A 16189-nucleotide genomic window follows, 5' to 3' on the forward strand; every position below is an offset into this window, starting at 1 on the left:
TAATCTTTCACCATCTATACACATTGAGGCCATTCTTTTAGGTTAAAATGATCTAGCTTAAGTTTGCCTTTCTTGAGTTTGGGACTATTATGTGTTTAAATAACTTAAAAGGATAAAACTAAAAAAAGCCCTAAAAAAATGCGCGCAAAGCGCGCAAAATATTTTTTTGTTTTTAATTCTAATTTTGTCGGAATTGATGAAAACTCCCTAAAATGTACAATTTATAGAGGAAATTGCCTACCGTAACAAGAAATGCGAGCAAAGAATTTGAGAATTATAGGCACTTTCAGAGGATGCATTTGTCAAGGGGTGGGGAAAGATTTTCCAAAGATGGATATTTTCCCCTTGTCCCCCGTGTTTTTAATTCTAATTTCGTTGGAATTGATCAAAACTCCCTAAAATGTGCAATTTTTAGAAGAAATTGGGCCATGTTAACAAGAAATGCGCGCGAAATTTGAGGTTTTTTGGCACTTTCAGGGAGTGAAAGGGCATTTATAAAAGGGTGGGGAAGATATTTCAAATATAGATATTTCCCCTTGTCTCCTAGTGGTTACGCCATCGGGCAGCATAGATCAAAGGAGTTATGACAGTTTTTGAAGTGGAGAAGGGGTTGCAGGGTGTTGTGAGTCTGGTCATTATGATATCTTCCTTTTTATTCTTGTATTTATTTTTCTCTTCTTTTTTTCTTTCCTTTTCTTTTCCTCTTCTTTCTCTTTCCCTCCCTTTCCCCTCTTTCTTTTTTCTTATTACCCAGCACGGTACGACGGCTTGGTCAGCCCGGTAAAAACTGTCAGGGGAGGGGCAGTTTCCCCCTGCCCCCCGCCTGTTACGACACTGGCCAGTCATTCCCCCCTCCCACCAATGAAAAATATTTTTCTACGCCACTGTGATTATAAATACATTTTTATATTTTATTTATAATACAATAAATACATATAATTTGAATATTAATTTTTAGAATAATGATGATAATAATAACAATATTAAAATATAAAATTCTATAATACCTCATGTCTACTTCAAAAATAGTCTTAAGAAAATAGGGTGGGACATCCTGGTACAGGGGTTTTAGATATACAACTACAATGGTATATCTAAAGCCCAAAGCTTACATATCATTAAAATAAAGCAAAACTTTGAAATAAAATTTAAATTATAAATATAAATATCAATTCTTGCATTTTTAGAATTATCAAATTTTTCAGTCATAAATATGTTAGTAGAAACCATCGTCAATGTGGGAAAAATAGTCCTAAGCTGGATTTAAAGGTTTATACCTAACCAAAACATGCAATCCAATCCTATCCTGGCTATTATAACTGAGATTCGTGTCGACTGTCATCGACACGGACAGCTCTTCTGTTTACTGTAGGAGTTGCTAATGAAGTGTCTTTAGTTTTTGGTGTTGAAGAGGTTTGTTTCTCTCTACTCGATGTCAATATATTCTTCATTGAATAAGTGATATTGAATGCTAAGAAGATGAAGACCCCTTGAAGAGAATTCAGTATTGTGAAGAGATACCACAACACCACGTGATCGACAAACGACGCAAGAAAACCAAACGCCCAGGATAATCCCATTACTGTTGAAATCTGAAATTAAAGAAAGTTGTAAACTCGTTTGACTTTGATTTTATAAAACAGGATAGAAGTAAAATATAAAATACAAAGAATTATAATTTGTATGTAAAACGATTATATAACAGCAATAGTTAAGCAAATAACATTTATTGGATAGATTTAGTTTATCTGAACACCAAGTATAAACCCGGAAGTCTGAAGAAGACTCATTTCCAGAGTGGGGTCCTGGTGGTGATTGGGCACTACATCAGGAGACAATCTCCTACTCTTCTGAAGAGTGTGCTGAGTTCTTTAACGTGGATATGGGCCGTTTTGCACAAGAGACCAACGGCTTAAACGTCTCATCCGAAAGACGGTGCGCTTCCACCAGTTTAGCCGACTGAGCTAGCTGCTCTTACCATATAAATATCAATAAAAACAAATACAAGAATCATACTAAACATAAAAACCCGCAATAAATCTTGCACCCTGTCTATGCATCTACGTTGACATTAGTAACAGAAGTAGATTTCATAGGTGAACATAACAAAAATATAGGATGAATCATGATACAGTATTATTGCAGTTGACTATTAAGTATAGACATGATTCAATCATGAGTGATCAATGATAATATAAGTATACGAAGAGTATGGAATGTTGTCAACTTACCCGGATGTAGATGACCATTTCCTCTGCCAATTGTTTACGCTTGGATTTGTTATAACTAACGGCGGCAGTAGATTTACTAGCCTCCCGAATTCCTCTAATAGTTGCCACAAATAATATAAGATTAGGTATAAGGATCACAGCTAATGGAATACCAAACACAAAGAATGATGCAACTTCATCTTGAATCCAACAAACAGAATCATCGCCGTACATCAAGTTTAAACTTGTGCAGTCACAAAAACGTATGCCTACAATAACTCCAACATAGGCTGTTGGAATTCCCCAGCTGTATATAAAATATATGATATACGATTTTTTCTGAGAACGTTCACTTCGGGACGAGGCTCTAAGAAACCGGAAAGTTCGAAAAAGCTCAAATGCCATGGCGTTCATCCATAAAAAGCATACAAGCCACAGATAATGCAGGATGACCGCGACTATTTCACAAAATGTTGTCCATTTAGTAAAATTTCCTTGAATTAATGTCAACAATAATGCACAAAACAATGAGATGGAAACATTTAAGATAATCTTTCCAGAAAGTGTCTTTAACTCCTTAATGACGACACGTAGAAGAATCGTAATGAGGAGACCAATTAGTGAGAGAATGGTGCCAACGACACTGATAATTAGTAAAGCACCAGAATAATCAAAGAATTGTGTTTTTACAATTGTTGGTCCAGTCTGGTTCAGAAAAGAACACACAAGAACATTACTGGTGTCTGAGTAATTCGAAAAAACATACTCATTTTCTTCAAAAATTTGTCCAGTCAATTCGTGAACTAGTGTTCCATTACCTTCCTCGGCGAATGCTGATGAATCTAATTGAATTTGTGGACAAACCTCACATGTCAATATTGATAAACTACTACAAATAGAAGACTCATTAACAAACTGATGGACGATCTCCAAAATATATCCATCATCAGGAATCAATGTGGAAGAGTTCCCATTACTTACGCTTCGCGTAGTATTATCAAAGTTCTCAAAGAAATCATCTGAAAGCAGAAACCTTTCGTATTCACAAAATAATCTACTGTGTATTTCAGTCAATGAACAGTTTTGCTTGAGAGTCACCCGGCTTAATTGGGAATCATTAGTTTTATTGATTCTAATATTTAATAAATCAGATATATCATACGCTAACTGACATTTTATTATTTTTATTGAAATTGTTATAATCGTCATATTCGTATGTTTTGAAGAATTTTCCAAATATTTTACCTCTAGGACTTCCAGATCTTTTATGAATTCATTTACAGACTTAAAATTCTTCTCATCGTTTATATATTGATATTCAATAAGCATTGATTGTTCTTGCAATTTGCATAAACAGAACATTTCATCAGGTATATTAATGGCACTGTTACTGCACCCCGATGAGATTACTGGTGCAACGCACTTCGATCCTTGAAGTATAAATCCAGGTTTACACGTTACTTGAAGACACATGTTGGTAAACGGATCAAAGACTTCACCAGTAGCACAATCGACTCCTTCAGTGACGTAAGCCCCATAAAATGAATGAACACTGATGCTACTTTGAGCAGAAAAGTCAACTATTACAGTCAATGGTGTTAATCCAAACACCGCTCTGCTTGTTGTGAACTCGTCACAAGTGTAAAAAGAATCATCGTTACAAATTGCGCAATGTGGATTCTTATAAACATTACTGCCATAGACAATACCCTTGTACTTCATTTCACAAGCCCGGATTACACTTGTGTTTAAGTAAATCCCACCACAACTTGACTTTGCTCTTGAATTACAAATTCGTCGTGAATCCTGTTTTCCGGATGGTGGTCTAAATTCAACATTGTTACACTTTAAAGTACTACCTAGTTGTTCGTGTATATTTGGAGGAGGCGTCTCGGTAGTTGTTGGTGGTCTTTGAGTTGTACCAAGAAATAGAGGTAATAGAGGAATGATTGGCGCGCTTGTTTCTATACCGAATTCTTCGCGAACGTCGTCATCGAAACAATTGAAAGTAATCTCCCACGCGGTCAACTCAGATATTGGCACACCATTGCATAGAGCACAGTACACATTTTTGTAGATGTTATTGTCTCCATCCGATACAATGATTGTCAAGAGAATGTCATCCAAACCAGGATGCTCACATTTTTCGATTGTGTCGATATTAACGGTACTGTCGTCTCTGCATAATGCTATTGTGTAATAGCCATCAGAAATAATGGAATCTCCTGCCACACATTGAAGTTGATTGGCATCTGCCGTGGGTGGGGTGAACTCAGAGGAATTACACGCAGACGAGTAGTCATAGCAACAATCTCCATAGTATTCACACGCAGCGTCGCATCCACAGTCATCTCCGTCCTTTGGAGCCAAGCCACATCGATGCCTTGGTTGACATTGATGTGTCGCAGAACATATGTCAATATCGATACCATACACTGATACAGTTTCTGTATAAAAATAAAAATAAACAGTGTTAACGACTTGATTTATAATATATGCAACTATTTGTTTCCAGCCGTACTTATTGTGTAATAGAGTGTATCTGGCGGTAATTTGTATCTGCTCAACAATGAGGCCTCTGTGATCTAATGTTTATGACGCTCGCATTGACAGCGAGAGGTCGCAGGTCCCAATCCTGTCAGAGGCATTTTATTACACAATGTCTTTATTTATTTATAGGACAACATTCATTGATAAGTATGATTCACGATGTATTATTATGTCCTTCATTCGAATACTGTATTTACCTTTCTTTGATCATTTATATATATATATATAGGGGTGGTTGAAGAAAAGTGGGAGGGGTGCCGTTTGGGGTCCAGAAGTCCTTGGTAAAATTTTGTTTTTGTTATAAATTCCCGAAAATGCGCTCTCATATCTTTGTAACAATCAAATATACTTTTTAGTTCCATTTTTATTTAATTAATTTTATTTTTTAGGCATTTTTATTAGTGTATTTGTGTTATTTATAAATTATGATTTTTACCGGTACTTTATGATTAGGCCAAAAAAATTATGTTGTGTTGCCCTCCGTGACCGACCAAAATTTTCCAATAATTCGAATAAATTTTCACAGGTCTTCTTTTCACTCAAGTACAGTTTGGAGAAATACCGCATCCGAAATTGACATTACAACATAAAATAGAAAACAGACATGTATTTTAACCAAAATTGGGCCACAGATGCAGACGTAAAATCGGTAAGATAGAATTTTGAGAACCGAGCGCGACGACGGTGAAGATGTATGCACGGACATCATCGGATCTCTCGCACTGTCAACCCACGACTTGCCACGACCCCATCTAGTATATTCTTTACTACTGTACAAATAGTGTTTGCCGGAATAAAAAATCGTATTTATTATCTTACGATATATTGGACAATATTCACACGGGTCTAGCCATCGTTTTAAAGCCTGTACATAGCTAGACATCTTAGGCTCCGTTTATGCCAACCATGAACGAAATATTGTATCTTTTGTTTTTCTCAAAGTTTACTTGGAAATTTTCTAACGGGGGAGGGCCCAATAGGTAGTCCAGTGGCGGATCCAGGATTTCAAAATACAGGGGGGCTAGGGATGGATTTGACAGACCAAAAATCTAAACCACCTTAGCCCCCACTGTGGTTGGGGCTTAGGTAAGAAAATTTATGATTATGACACCTTTAGATGGCCAGAAATAGCAATCGCAGACTTAATTTAAGTTTTACATTTTCCTTTTTTCTCCCTTTTTTGAACAAAATTAAGGGAGTGGGGAGCGGCCGGCTCAGACCCCCTTGAATCCGTCACTGTAGTCCACACGCACCCACCGGTTGGGGCTGAGGTCAGCAAATTTTAAAAATCGACCCCTCTAGACACTCGGAAAGTGCACTCTCTGCTGGTAAAAATGCTTTTTCAAAGCAGTGTTCCTCGTTAAAATTATTGACTTCCTCCAGACGGGATGGGAGATAGGCCTATGCTAAAACTCCCTGAGACACCCCTTTCCTCACGGGCGCCGTAAATCTCATCAAGGACTTTAAAGTTGGAGTTGCAAAACAAATTCTGGTTATGACACTCATTCAGACTTAAATATTTATATTTTACCATGTTTAAAAAAAATTAAAAATGGGGCAAACATTTTAATGTATTAATGCTATGTGCTACTCACTTATCTATTCTGAACCTGTTGTGTGACCTCCCCCACCGCTTGAATTATACTGAGATTGAAGGTCTTGTGCTACAAAGACCTTTAAGCTTTTAGCCCATATTTATTTATTTATTTATTTATTTTTACTTTTTTTTGAGAAAAAGTGGTGCCGGTATGGTTCCGACGGCCCTGACTAATGAACGCTAGCGTATGTATTCGCGCGAAATACTCGTATTCGTAATTTGCGCATTTTATTTTCTGTTTACATCTAGGTTTATTTTGATTGGTCTATTCCTGACTGATTTACTGTCGTAAATCAGTGGCGTACGCTAATCTGGGGTCTGTTACTGGATTACCGTACGCCAGTGATTTCGTGATATTACAGGCATTCGCTACGCCGCGACCAAGTTCACACCACTCGATTAACGATACGCTAGCCTTTATAAGGCTACGTTCAGACTTGAAGATAAGACAGGCATGAGTTAAGCCTGGCTCAACGTTAAGCCCGGCTTAACTTTGCCGGGCGTTCAGACTAGCGGATTTGTCCAGGCGAGAATTTGCATAATAATGAACCGTAACCAGGAAACGTGTTTCAAAACATTGCTCGTCAAACGTACGTACGCTCGCTCACAGCGTACGTAATTGAATGCTGATTGGTCATTTTGTTACCCGGAAGTCAATGCAAGACCCCACCCCGCAACGATTAAAGCCCGGTGAGTTGAGCCGGGTGTATCCACCTAGTCTGAACTAGGCCTAAGAATACTAGAAATACGCAGAATTGTGTGTGTGTGTGTACCATCCAAGATGGCTGTCATAGATTTAGCCAATAAAATTTCGCCTAAGCACCATCATTTGCAATTGCGCCCTCAATTTACACAGAAAGTTTAGTACACTAGCTAGTTACCCGTATGTTTGAAACTCGAGCGTTGCGGTGTATGGGTGTAATGTACACCATAGAGAAATAATAAGAATACTAGAGCGCTAACTGCAATGTATTCCACGTTCGAAATACGCAGAGCTGTGTGTGTGTGTGTGTGTGTGTGTGGGCGGGTGTGGGTGTGTGTGTGCAGAGCCATAGATAGAAAGAGTTGCGACATTGAGAATTTTTTGATTATTATTATTTATAAATATTAAAATAGTATAAGTCAGTTGGCCGCAATATATAAACTGTGCTTTGCTGTAAATGTTATAATTGTAAGTGTTAAATGATATAGAGGATCTGTGATATATTCAACTTGTGTAATTGTGTAACGTACATTTTATTGTATTAAAAGTCTCGACTCTATTTTAATATTGTATTATGGCTGTACAGATTATGAAAGGAGCGGAATGTCGCAACTCTTTATATATATGGCTCTGTGTGTGTGTGTGGAACACTAAAAATCAAATCTGACTTATTTTACATTTGTTCATGTTTAGTTAAACTAGCAATTTCGTATTATATTTATAAATCTTCATAACATATACAAAAATCAGATTTGTCTTAACAACTGAAATTTTGCCGGGAGTGGGGTTTTAAGCCGGGCACACACTGCGTCGTACGACCGTCGCCGACAAATCATGTGAGCGCTAGACGACGTAATGCCGAACAAATTGTCCTAAAAACATAGAACTATTAAACAACTAGAATGCTGACAAGATGGTGAAGCAATGCAGAGTTACCGGTATGTATGTGTACTATCCAAGATGGCCGTCGTAGTAAAGCGCCGCCAATTCAGGCTTGCTATACATATTATTTCCATAAATAAGCCCTCTGACTAGCTATTATTTCATTAAAGATAATAAGTAATGGTAATAACAAATTATTACACTATCGTAGCCAAAAAGAGGCCAAGTAGAGCATCTTATTCAAAAATTAAAAACAAAATTAAAACCGTGTACATTACACCCATACACCGCAACGTTCGAATTGCAAACATACGGGTAACTCGCTGTACTGAATTTCTGTGTAAATTGAGGGCGCCATTAAAAAAAATAATAGTGCTTAGGTAAAATTTGATTGGCTGAATCTATGGTAGCCATCTTGGATGGTACACACCATTGAGATATAATAAGAATACTAGAGCGCTAACTGCAATGTATTAAATGTTCGAAATACGCAGAGCTGTGTGTGGATGTAATGTACACGATTTTAATTTTTGTATTATTTTTGAATAAGATACTCTACTTGGCCTCTTTTTGGCTACGATAGTTTAATTATTTGTTATTATCAATACTAATTATCATTAATGAAATAAAAGTCAGTCAGAGGGCTTATCTATGGTAATAATATGTATAGTAAGCCTGAAGGTGGCGCTTTCCTACGGCAGCCATCTTGGATGGTAACGCATACATAACTCTGCATTGCTTCGTCATCTTGTCAACACTCTAGTTGTTTAATAGCTCTATGGTCACACACACACACACACACACACACACACACATACACACACAAAATGCTGATAAATTTCTCATGTTTGATTTTGCGATAGATCTGCGAAGAAATATAGTAGGCGCCGAAAATTACAAAAATCAAAGATCTTATAAACACAAGATAGCGTTTTTCGCGATTTACGCGTAACAAATAGAAGCCTCGATTTGGCAGCAGAAAGTAATAATTTTTGGGAGAGGGCGTCCTAGTTGTTGCCATAGATCTGAGATAAGGTGTTCGCGTTACACCAAAGTTCATTATGTTATTGTTCCTTAATTGTAAATAGAGTTCAGGTTCGCGTAAAGGTAAATTCGCGAGGTGTACGCCATGTTGAAAGCAATCAAAGTTCAAAAGCTTTCACTTTTGCAAGAGGGCGCCGTACATTGCGTTATTACAGAATTTGCTCGCGGATACATTGTGTTTATAAGACCTTCGACAAAAACAAAGATCTTATAAACCCAAAATAGCGTTCTCCGCGATTTACGTGTAACAAATAGAAGCGTAGATTTGGCAGAGAAGAGCAAAGATCTTATAAAAACAAGATAGCGTTCTCTGCGATTTACGCGTGCAAATTCTATAATAAGGCATGAATGGCGACCTCTTGCTAAATTGGAAACTTTTGACCCTTGACCGCTCTTACCATACCGTACACCGTACACCGCGCGACTTTACCTTTAGGGTGTCACTGTGAACAGCAGAACAGGAACCAACGACTAGGACGCCCTCTCTCAAAACTGATTACTCTTCTCCAAAGATCTTATAAACATAAGATAGCGTTCTCCGCGATTTACGCGTAACAAATAGAAGTAAACGTAAAGTCGCGCGGCGTACATTATGATCAAAGCGGTCAAGGTTCAAAAGTTTTCAATTTTGCAAGAGGACGCTTTTCATGCATTGTTACAAAATTTGCACGCGTAAATCGTGGAGAAATCTATCTTGTGTTTATAAGATCTTTGACAAAAACAAATTTCATTAGAGAGGGCGCACTTTATTGACTATAAAATATACATAAAAGCAAGAGCATTCCAGCGGATGCAATCTAAAACCTCTTAATTTGCCTAGTAACGAAGAATTCGTCGAGTAAATGGTAATCTCCTTTGAGAAATTGAGAAATAGTCTGTATTTCTTTTCTTATCTAGATGTGTATAAGATTTTTTTTTTTTTTTTTTTGCAGTTGTGTGTTTGCTCGTAATTAGGTTGAATTGCTAGGCCTGTCTATATACGCTGATATAATATCGAGGAGCTAAAGAAGAGACGGGACAATATTTGTTACACTTTTGCTATTTCCCTAATGAAGTCTAATGAATTCCGTGACTGGTTACCAAAATTAAGATCTGAAGAAAGTGGTTTCTCCCTCAGAAATGCTGACTCACTTTCCATGCCTAAAATCCGTACTAAACGTCATAGTCATAGTCCAATTCCATTCATGGTTAAATCGTTTAATGACAAAAATTAGCTTTAATTTGTTGTCATAATGAAATTTCTTGGTAATGAATTTTTTTGATATGTGCTAGTTTTATATATTTTATTTTTATTTTTTTTTTGTATTTTTTGTATTTTTTTTTTTTTTTTTTTTTTTTTTTTTTTTTTTTTTTTTTTTTTTTTTTTTTTGCTTAAAACCAAAGTTATACCAATATTTTTCCATGATGTATAATCATTGGAGTAATGCTTATTCATTTTTTCTAAAAAAAAAAACCCTTTTTTTAAGTGAAATTTTTCCGGGAATGGGGCTTTAAGTATACCAGTTTTGTATTCTCTGAAAAATAATAGGTTTGCAATGTCTAAATATTTAATATTTAATATCCAATATTTAATTGAGCTGTTAATAGTGATTTCTTGAATGTTAGACATAATGAAATTGTACTCACGATCTGGTAAAGTCAGTATGCCTGAGCCAATTTTAAATTGAAATATTGAAAGCAATGCTATGATACATCTATACGACTTCGCTGGTGACATAATTTAAATCTGAAGATTAACAGACAAGTACAATGGTTTTAAATAATAGCATAAATGAATGCACTGGTACTGGAAGTGTATTATTATCATTACCATTATTGTTGTTATTTTATTCTTATTATATATTATAAGTCAATCGTGACGTCATCACTGCAACTCCCAATGTTATTTGCCTATACCCCCAAGCGTCCACTAATTGAATTCAATTAGTGGACGCTTGGCTTGATTTTTGTAGGTTCCTGTGAAAAAAAAATACCTAATTTTTCGTCACCGAATATTGACCAATATGAGCTTGGCCACCTATACCAGGCCTAGGATAATCACCCATAAGATAGGCTAGGTGAGATTCATGCTAGGTAGCTAGTAGGTATAGTGGAGAACAATATGTCTAATGGGTTCTGTGAAATCTGAATCAGCGGTGGGGGCCTCTACCACACTATATATAATAGGCCAGGCGAGTCAAGTTTTCCCACCCCTTCCTCTAATTGTTCCCCATTATGTATTGTTCTATAACGTATATAAGAAGCTATGTTATATTGTGACATTGAGGACACAAGTAAGGATTAATCGTGTTTTGTAAGCGAAAAAAAAGTTTTATGTTTGAGTAAACGACAAACACTGTTTGGCTAAATAAACACGATTTTGTCTGTTTACAAAACATGGTTTCTGGCTAACAAAGTAAAAGTTTTGTCGTACGGCGACCTTTTACAAAACATGTTGACCTTTTACAATACATGTTGTATTTTAAAAAATTTGTTTTGTACAAACATGGTTTTGTATTTACAAAACATGTTTTGTCTACTAGAGAACATGTTTTGTACAGAAAAACATGGTTTTGTCTATTACAAAACATGTTTTGTACAGACAAACATGGTTTTGTCTTTACAAAACATGTTTTGTCTATTACAAATCATGTTTTATTTAATTTTTAAAAATTTTATTCGGCTTTACACTGCCAACAGTACAAAAATATATATATAAATAGAAATTCCAGTGAGAGAGCGTATCAACAGGTACAAGCATCTCTAACACGACACGCTCTCCAAATGCACAAAACCCAACGGCGAATACTTAATAATATAAGTAAAAAAGAAAAAAGTTACACAGTTCTACATACATAATAATATAAGTCGAAAAGAAAAAAGAAGAAAGTTAAACAGTTCTACATAAATGACTAAAACATTTAGTAACCCAGGTGCAAGTGCTGGCAGGGTCAAACTCGTTGACAAACTGAAGCTCATAAAATATGCGTAAGGCTCGCTTAAAACCAGATATTGTCGAGTTTGAACGTATGGGGTGAGGGAGTTGGTTCCACATAGGTACAATACGATTGAAGTAGAATCTTCCGTAAGTTTCAGTTTTGCAACGTTTGTCAATGAGTTTGAGATGGTCAGAATGACGAAGAGAACGTGAAGAGGCGAGGGATTTTTGTATAGACAAACATGGTTTTGTCTTTAAAAAACATGTTTTGTACTGACAGTCATGGTTTTCTCTTTTACAAAACATGTTTTGAACAGACAAACATAGTTTTGTCTTTTACAAAACATGCATGATAACATAACATAATAATAATAATAATAATAATAATAATAATAATAATAATATTGGTAACTGCTATTATCGAGACGGAATAGGCAATAGTAATTATTATTTTTTATTTTTTTATTAATTCTTCTAATAATCATTATTATTATTATCGTTATTATCATTATTATTATTATTATTATTATTATTATTATTATTATTATTATTATTATTAATATTATTATCATCATCATCATCATCATTTCAGAGGGAGGCCGACAATCACTCCAGGAGTGTCATAAATGTCTAGATAATCAATATGTGCAGCCAAGTCACCAAATGCTGCAGGAATTACCATATATAAAAGATTAATACCCTAAAGCCTATTTTATTGATTTTTGTAGTGTGTCCAACAGTTTGTATATTTGTGTGAAAACTATTTTTAGGATATTTTAAAGGACATCACTAGGAACTCAAAAAATGCCAATAATTGTAAACGGTAAATCGTCACAGACTTTTGTTGGTCCTTACTCAAATTAGTATATGATTATTATTATTATTATTATTAATAATAATAATAATAATAATAATAACAATAATATAATATAATATGCTTAACAACATTGTGTATATTAGGTCTATCTATTTTAAAGATTTTTTACTCCAACTAGTATATGATGAGTACTATTAATAATAATAATAATAATAATATTATTATTATTATTATTATTATTATTATTATTATTATTATTATTATTATTATAAACTTAAACAATAACAATGTGTATATTAGGCCAATCTGTTTTAAAGATCTTTTAAATGTCAAATAAGTTGTTTATTTATTAAAAAAAAAAAGATAAACAAAAAAATCTGATCTGTATCTTATATTCAGTAGGTGTGACTATGTAATACCCTCTATAACACAGTAAAGTTTTAATGATCTTGATAAAGCTGTCAGTATGATCAAATAATTCCTATGACGTTGTATTTCCATTCTGCTGTTGGGCCTCGTAATCTTTAAAATAGTAGACTGCCTCATTGTTAAATCCTCAAGGTTGACGGTACTGTTATTTAACTCCTCTTGAAAAATGGCGGATTTTCTTAAGACTATTAGTCATGGTGTTTCCGGGTAAACTGACACAGCTAGGTCATGTCATTGCATGGTACCAGTTCATTTTTTTCTGCATATACTGTATAACTATAATATACTATAATTCCTTACCACTGCGGAAGGACCAGTGAATTGTTAGAAATCTTTTGTTCTAATTCTGGCTGTTATTTACGTTTACATTTTAGCTATTCATTATCTACGCAGTTGCTCACATGGTGCTTACTTACTACAGTTTTTATTTGATATGTGTTGTACTTCCCATTAAAACGACTAACGCCGAGGAAGGATACAGGCTTGTCCGAAATACTCGTCTTCAATAAATTTTGTCTATACAAGTTGCGGGTAAACTGACTGTCAACACAGCTAGGTCATGTCTTCGTACCTCTTTACTCGGTTGAATAATCACAGACCTTCAAAATATCAGGACATTATAGCCTAGTCATGAAGTTATTATTGTATAGACCTATACAATTATATGTTGAATAAGAAGATTAAATAGACATATGCTGTAATAGAACACACACCGACCCCAGCGTGAACAAACTTTAAGCCAAATTTTCTTTGACAAAAACACTGTTATATGCCCATCTACAATCATGATGTGTCATAATGGTCATCAATTGATGTCACCATGACGATATTTAGGCATGTCACATGTTTTTGTCAAATAAAATGTGATAGTCTGGACAAGGCTTTAATGTTGGACTACCTGTGTAGACTATTAGTAATTAATATTCATATTCATATTTAACTCACTTTAATTTATTGTTTTTATACCTAAATATTCAGTTATTTAGGGCCCAATTACGCGATCTGTTAATTGCAGATTGATCAATCGGTCAAATTTTTCTGATTTTGATGTACAATTCCGATTGATTGGTTATTTTTCTCCAATCCAGAGATAAATTCAAATTACCTTATATGAAAATTAATACAGAATACTAGTAAAAAATTGATAAAGTGTAAACAAAACTAAGCTGAACAAGTGGTTGTCAATGACTACATAAAAACATAAAACATAAAATCTCACCTAATTGTTGTTCTCCTAACGTATGCTACTATAATACAGTACCGGTACTTATTCTCTTTCTAAGTGTTTGTTGACAACAAACATGTGTTGCACATCCAGCCTTGATTCCGTCTTTTATTGTATATAATCTCTCTTTCTTAGGGATTATATATGCGTCAATGAGCACCAATAAAACCTCACAATTAAAACACGTAAGGGCGCTGTTTAATTTCATATGTATAATTTACATACAGTATACCGTATGAAATAAAACACACACACACACACACCCACACACACACACACACACATATATATATATATATATATATATATATATATATATATATACATATATATATACATACATTCCAATCTGCAGACAGTACCGTTTCGATCTTGTTAGATCTATCAGTGCAGCTCAGGATTTCAAGAATGAAACACACGACAGACTCAAACATGGCTTGGGTCAGCCCTGTGTGACGTGGTACACTGATTATTAATACAAGAGTGCACAAACCAAAATGAGTGTGCTATGCAAATTGCAAAATATTATTACATAAACAATGCACCATCTTAAAATATGAGTGCTCTACAACAAAATGTACTACCTTAGCAGCACAATGTAAAGGAGCGTGAATATTCAACAGACTCTTTTATTGTACTCACATATAATAGTAAAACTTGTACTGTACAGAAAGCTCAACTATCTAGAATAGGCATATCTATCCCTGGGAACGTCTGTATTTTAACAGGACCAAATATCCAGAGGTGACGAAACTAGGGGGTGCTGTGTTATGGAGAGTAATGTGTGACCGGAAATGGTCTGCAGTCAGTTGGTTGTTACTATGCGCCAGTGATGTTGGAGTATATAGTACAGCAATTTGAAACTATTATGTAGTTTGTCGGGTAGTGAAATGATTATTTCACATTTTAAGTGCTCCCTAAATTAAGTGTAAGCTAAATTACGGTAATTAATTTAATTAGCGAAGATATGGAGACAATTATTTCGAATCCCTCTTTCCAAGAGGGATGCAAATGCTTTGTGAAAATGAGTACGCCACGGTACTCATTTTCACAAAGAAATACACACAACTGGTTAGCTAACAATTATGTCAATGTTATATGAACACCTGGGAAGGAAGGTGCAATCACGTTGTTACCTAGCAAATGTCTGTACTGTATGGGGGAAGGGCTGCTGATGTACTAGGTAGCGGGGGACGATGAGGCATAAGACTAGGCCTAGGCCTAACTAAGACAGTGGAATTATATGTGATAGAAACTACACTTTTGGAAGAAATAAATTAAAATATAAAAAAATAACTAAGAATAATTCATTTGCAGAGGTACCTTATTTAAGTATTATACAATGCTAACAATGGGGCTCTTGTAGCCCTGGCTTGGGCAAGGCATCCATGTGCAAAGCAGTGGTGTTTGTTTATCCATGAAAAAAGCACGCCGGGAAAGTTTGCCTTACCAGGAAAAGGTGACGTATCTACCTTATGACGTAGATGTGTATAAGAGACTAGCTTATGACGTATGCATGCTAACTAATGTGAGTGTGACGTCACCAAAAAATGAATATTTTCTATTATAACCAAAATATTAATAACTACAAAGTTTGTGGGCGTAAATTCCTTTAATATGAATGAAGGGTTGCTCAATCTCCTTGCCATACAAATTACAGCTCCCACTGACGTCTAAGTCGAGAAATACGGGTAGCTGAAGTTTTTCTCGCAAATCTGACTACAAAACCATATCCAAATTTCACGTTCCACTTTTGACCCTGAGTTGTGCTTCGCACTCGCCGCTGTGTTCTACATTCCATCCTCTGAAATGTTT

At 35.2% G+C, this 16189-nt stretch overlaps 1 protein-coding gene across 4 annotated transcripts; it reads right to left on the minus strand.

Moving 5' to 3' along the window:
- Positions 1–904: 904 nt before the first annotated feature.
- LOC117117527 lies at positions 905–15116 on the minus strand. 4 transcript variants are annotated; one of them, XM_033261840.1, is made up of 5 exons: positions 15017–15110; positions 13566–13748; positions 10613–10712; positions 2232–4657; positions 905–1592 (listed from the first exon to the last, which is right to left on the minus strand). In XM_033261840.1, the coding sequence occupies exons 3-5, from the start codon at positions 10701–10703 to the stop codon at positions 1314–1316; spliced, it is 2796 nt and encodes a 931-aa protein (XP_033117731.1). In that variant the 5' UTR covers positions 10704–10712; positions 13566–13748; positions 15017–15110; the 3' UTR covers positions 905–1313. The 4 variants fall into 4 exon arrangements, with proteins under 4 accessions (XP_033117731.1, XP_033117732.1, XP_033117730.1 ...); XM_033261841.1 differs by lacking the exon at positions 15017–15110 and adding an exon at positions 14369–14429; XM_033261839.1 differs by lacking the exon at positions 13566–13748 and having other exon boundaries at positions 15017–15116.
- Between the last annotated feature and the right edge of the window lie 1073 nt (positions 15117–16189).

Source organism: Anneissia japonica, unplaced genomic scaffold (assembly GCF_011630105.1).
Source record: "Anneissia japonica isolate Jap-2015-1 unplaced genomic scaffold, ASM1163010v1 scaffold288275_len480233_cov166, whole genome shotgun sequence".
NCBI lineage: Eukaryota > Metazoa > Echinodermata > Crinoidea > Comatulida > Comatulidae > Anneissia > Anneissia japonica.

What these genes read in the sequence shown, in the direction of transcription:
- LOC117117527 (XM_033261839.1), bottom strand. Translation starts at nt 10,703, where the DNA reads ATGTCACCAGCGAAGTCGTATAGATGTATCATAGCATTGCTTTCAATA. An exon ending in CATACTGACTTTACCAGATC is followed by an intron (nt 4,658 to 10,612) that starts GTGAGTACAATT and finishes ATTTTTATACAG; the next exon opens with AAACTGTATCAGTGTATGGT. An exon ending in AAATGGTCATCTACATCCGG is followed by an intron (nt 1,593 to 2,231) that starts GTAAGTTGACAA and finishes CTTTAATTTCAG; the next exon opens with ATTTCAACAGTAATGGGATT.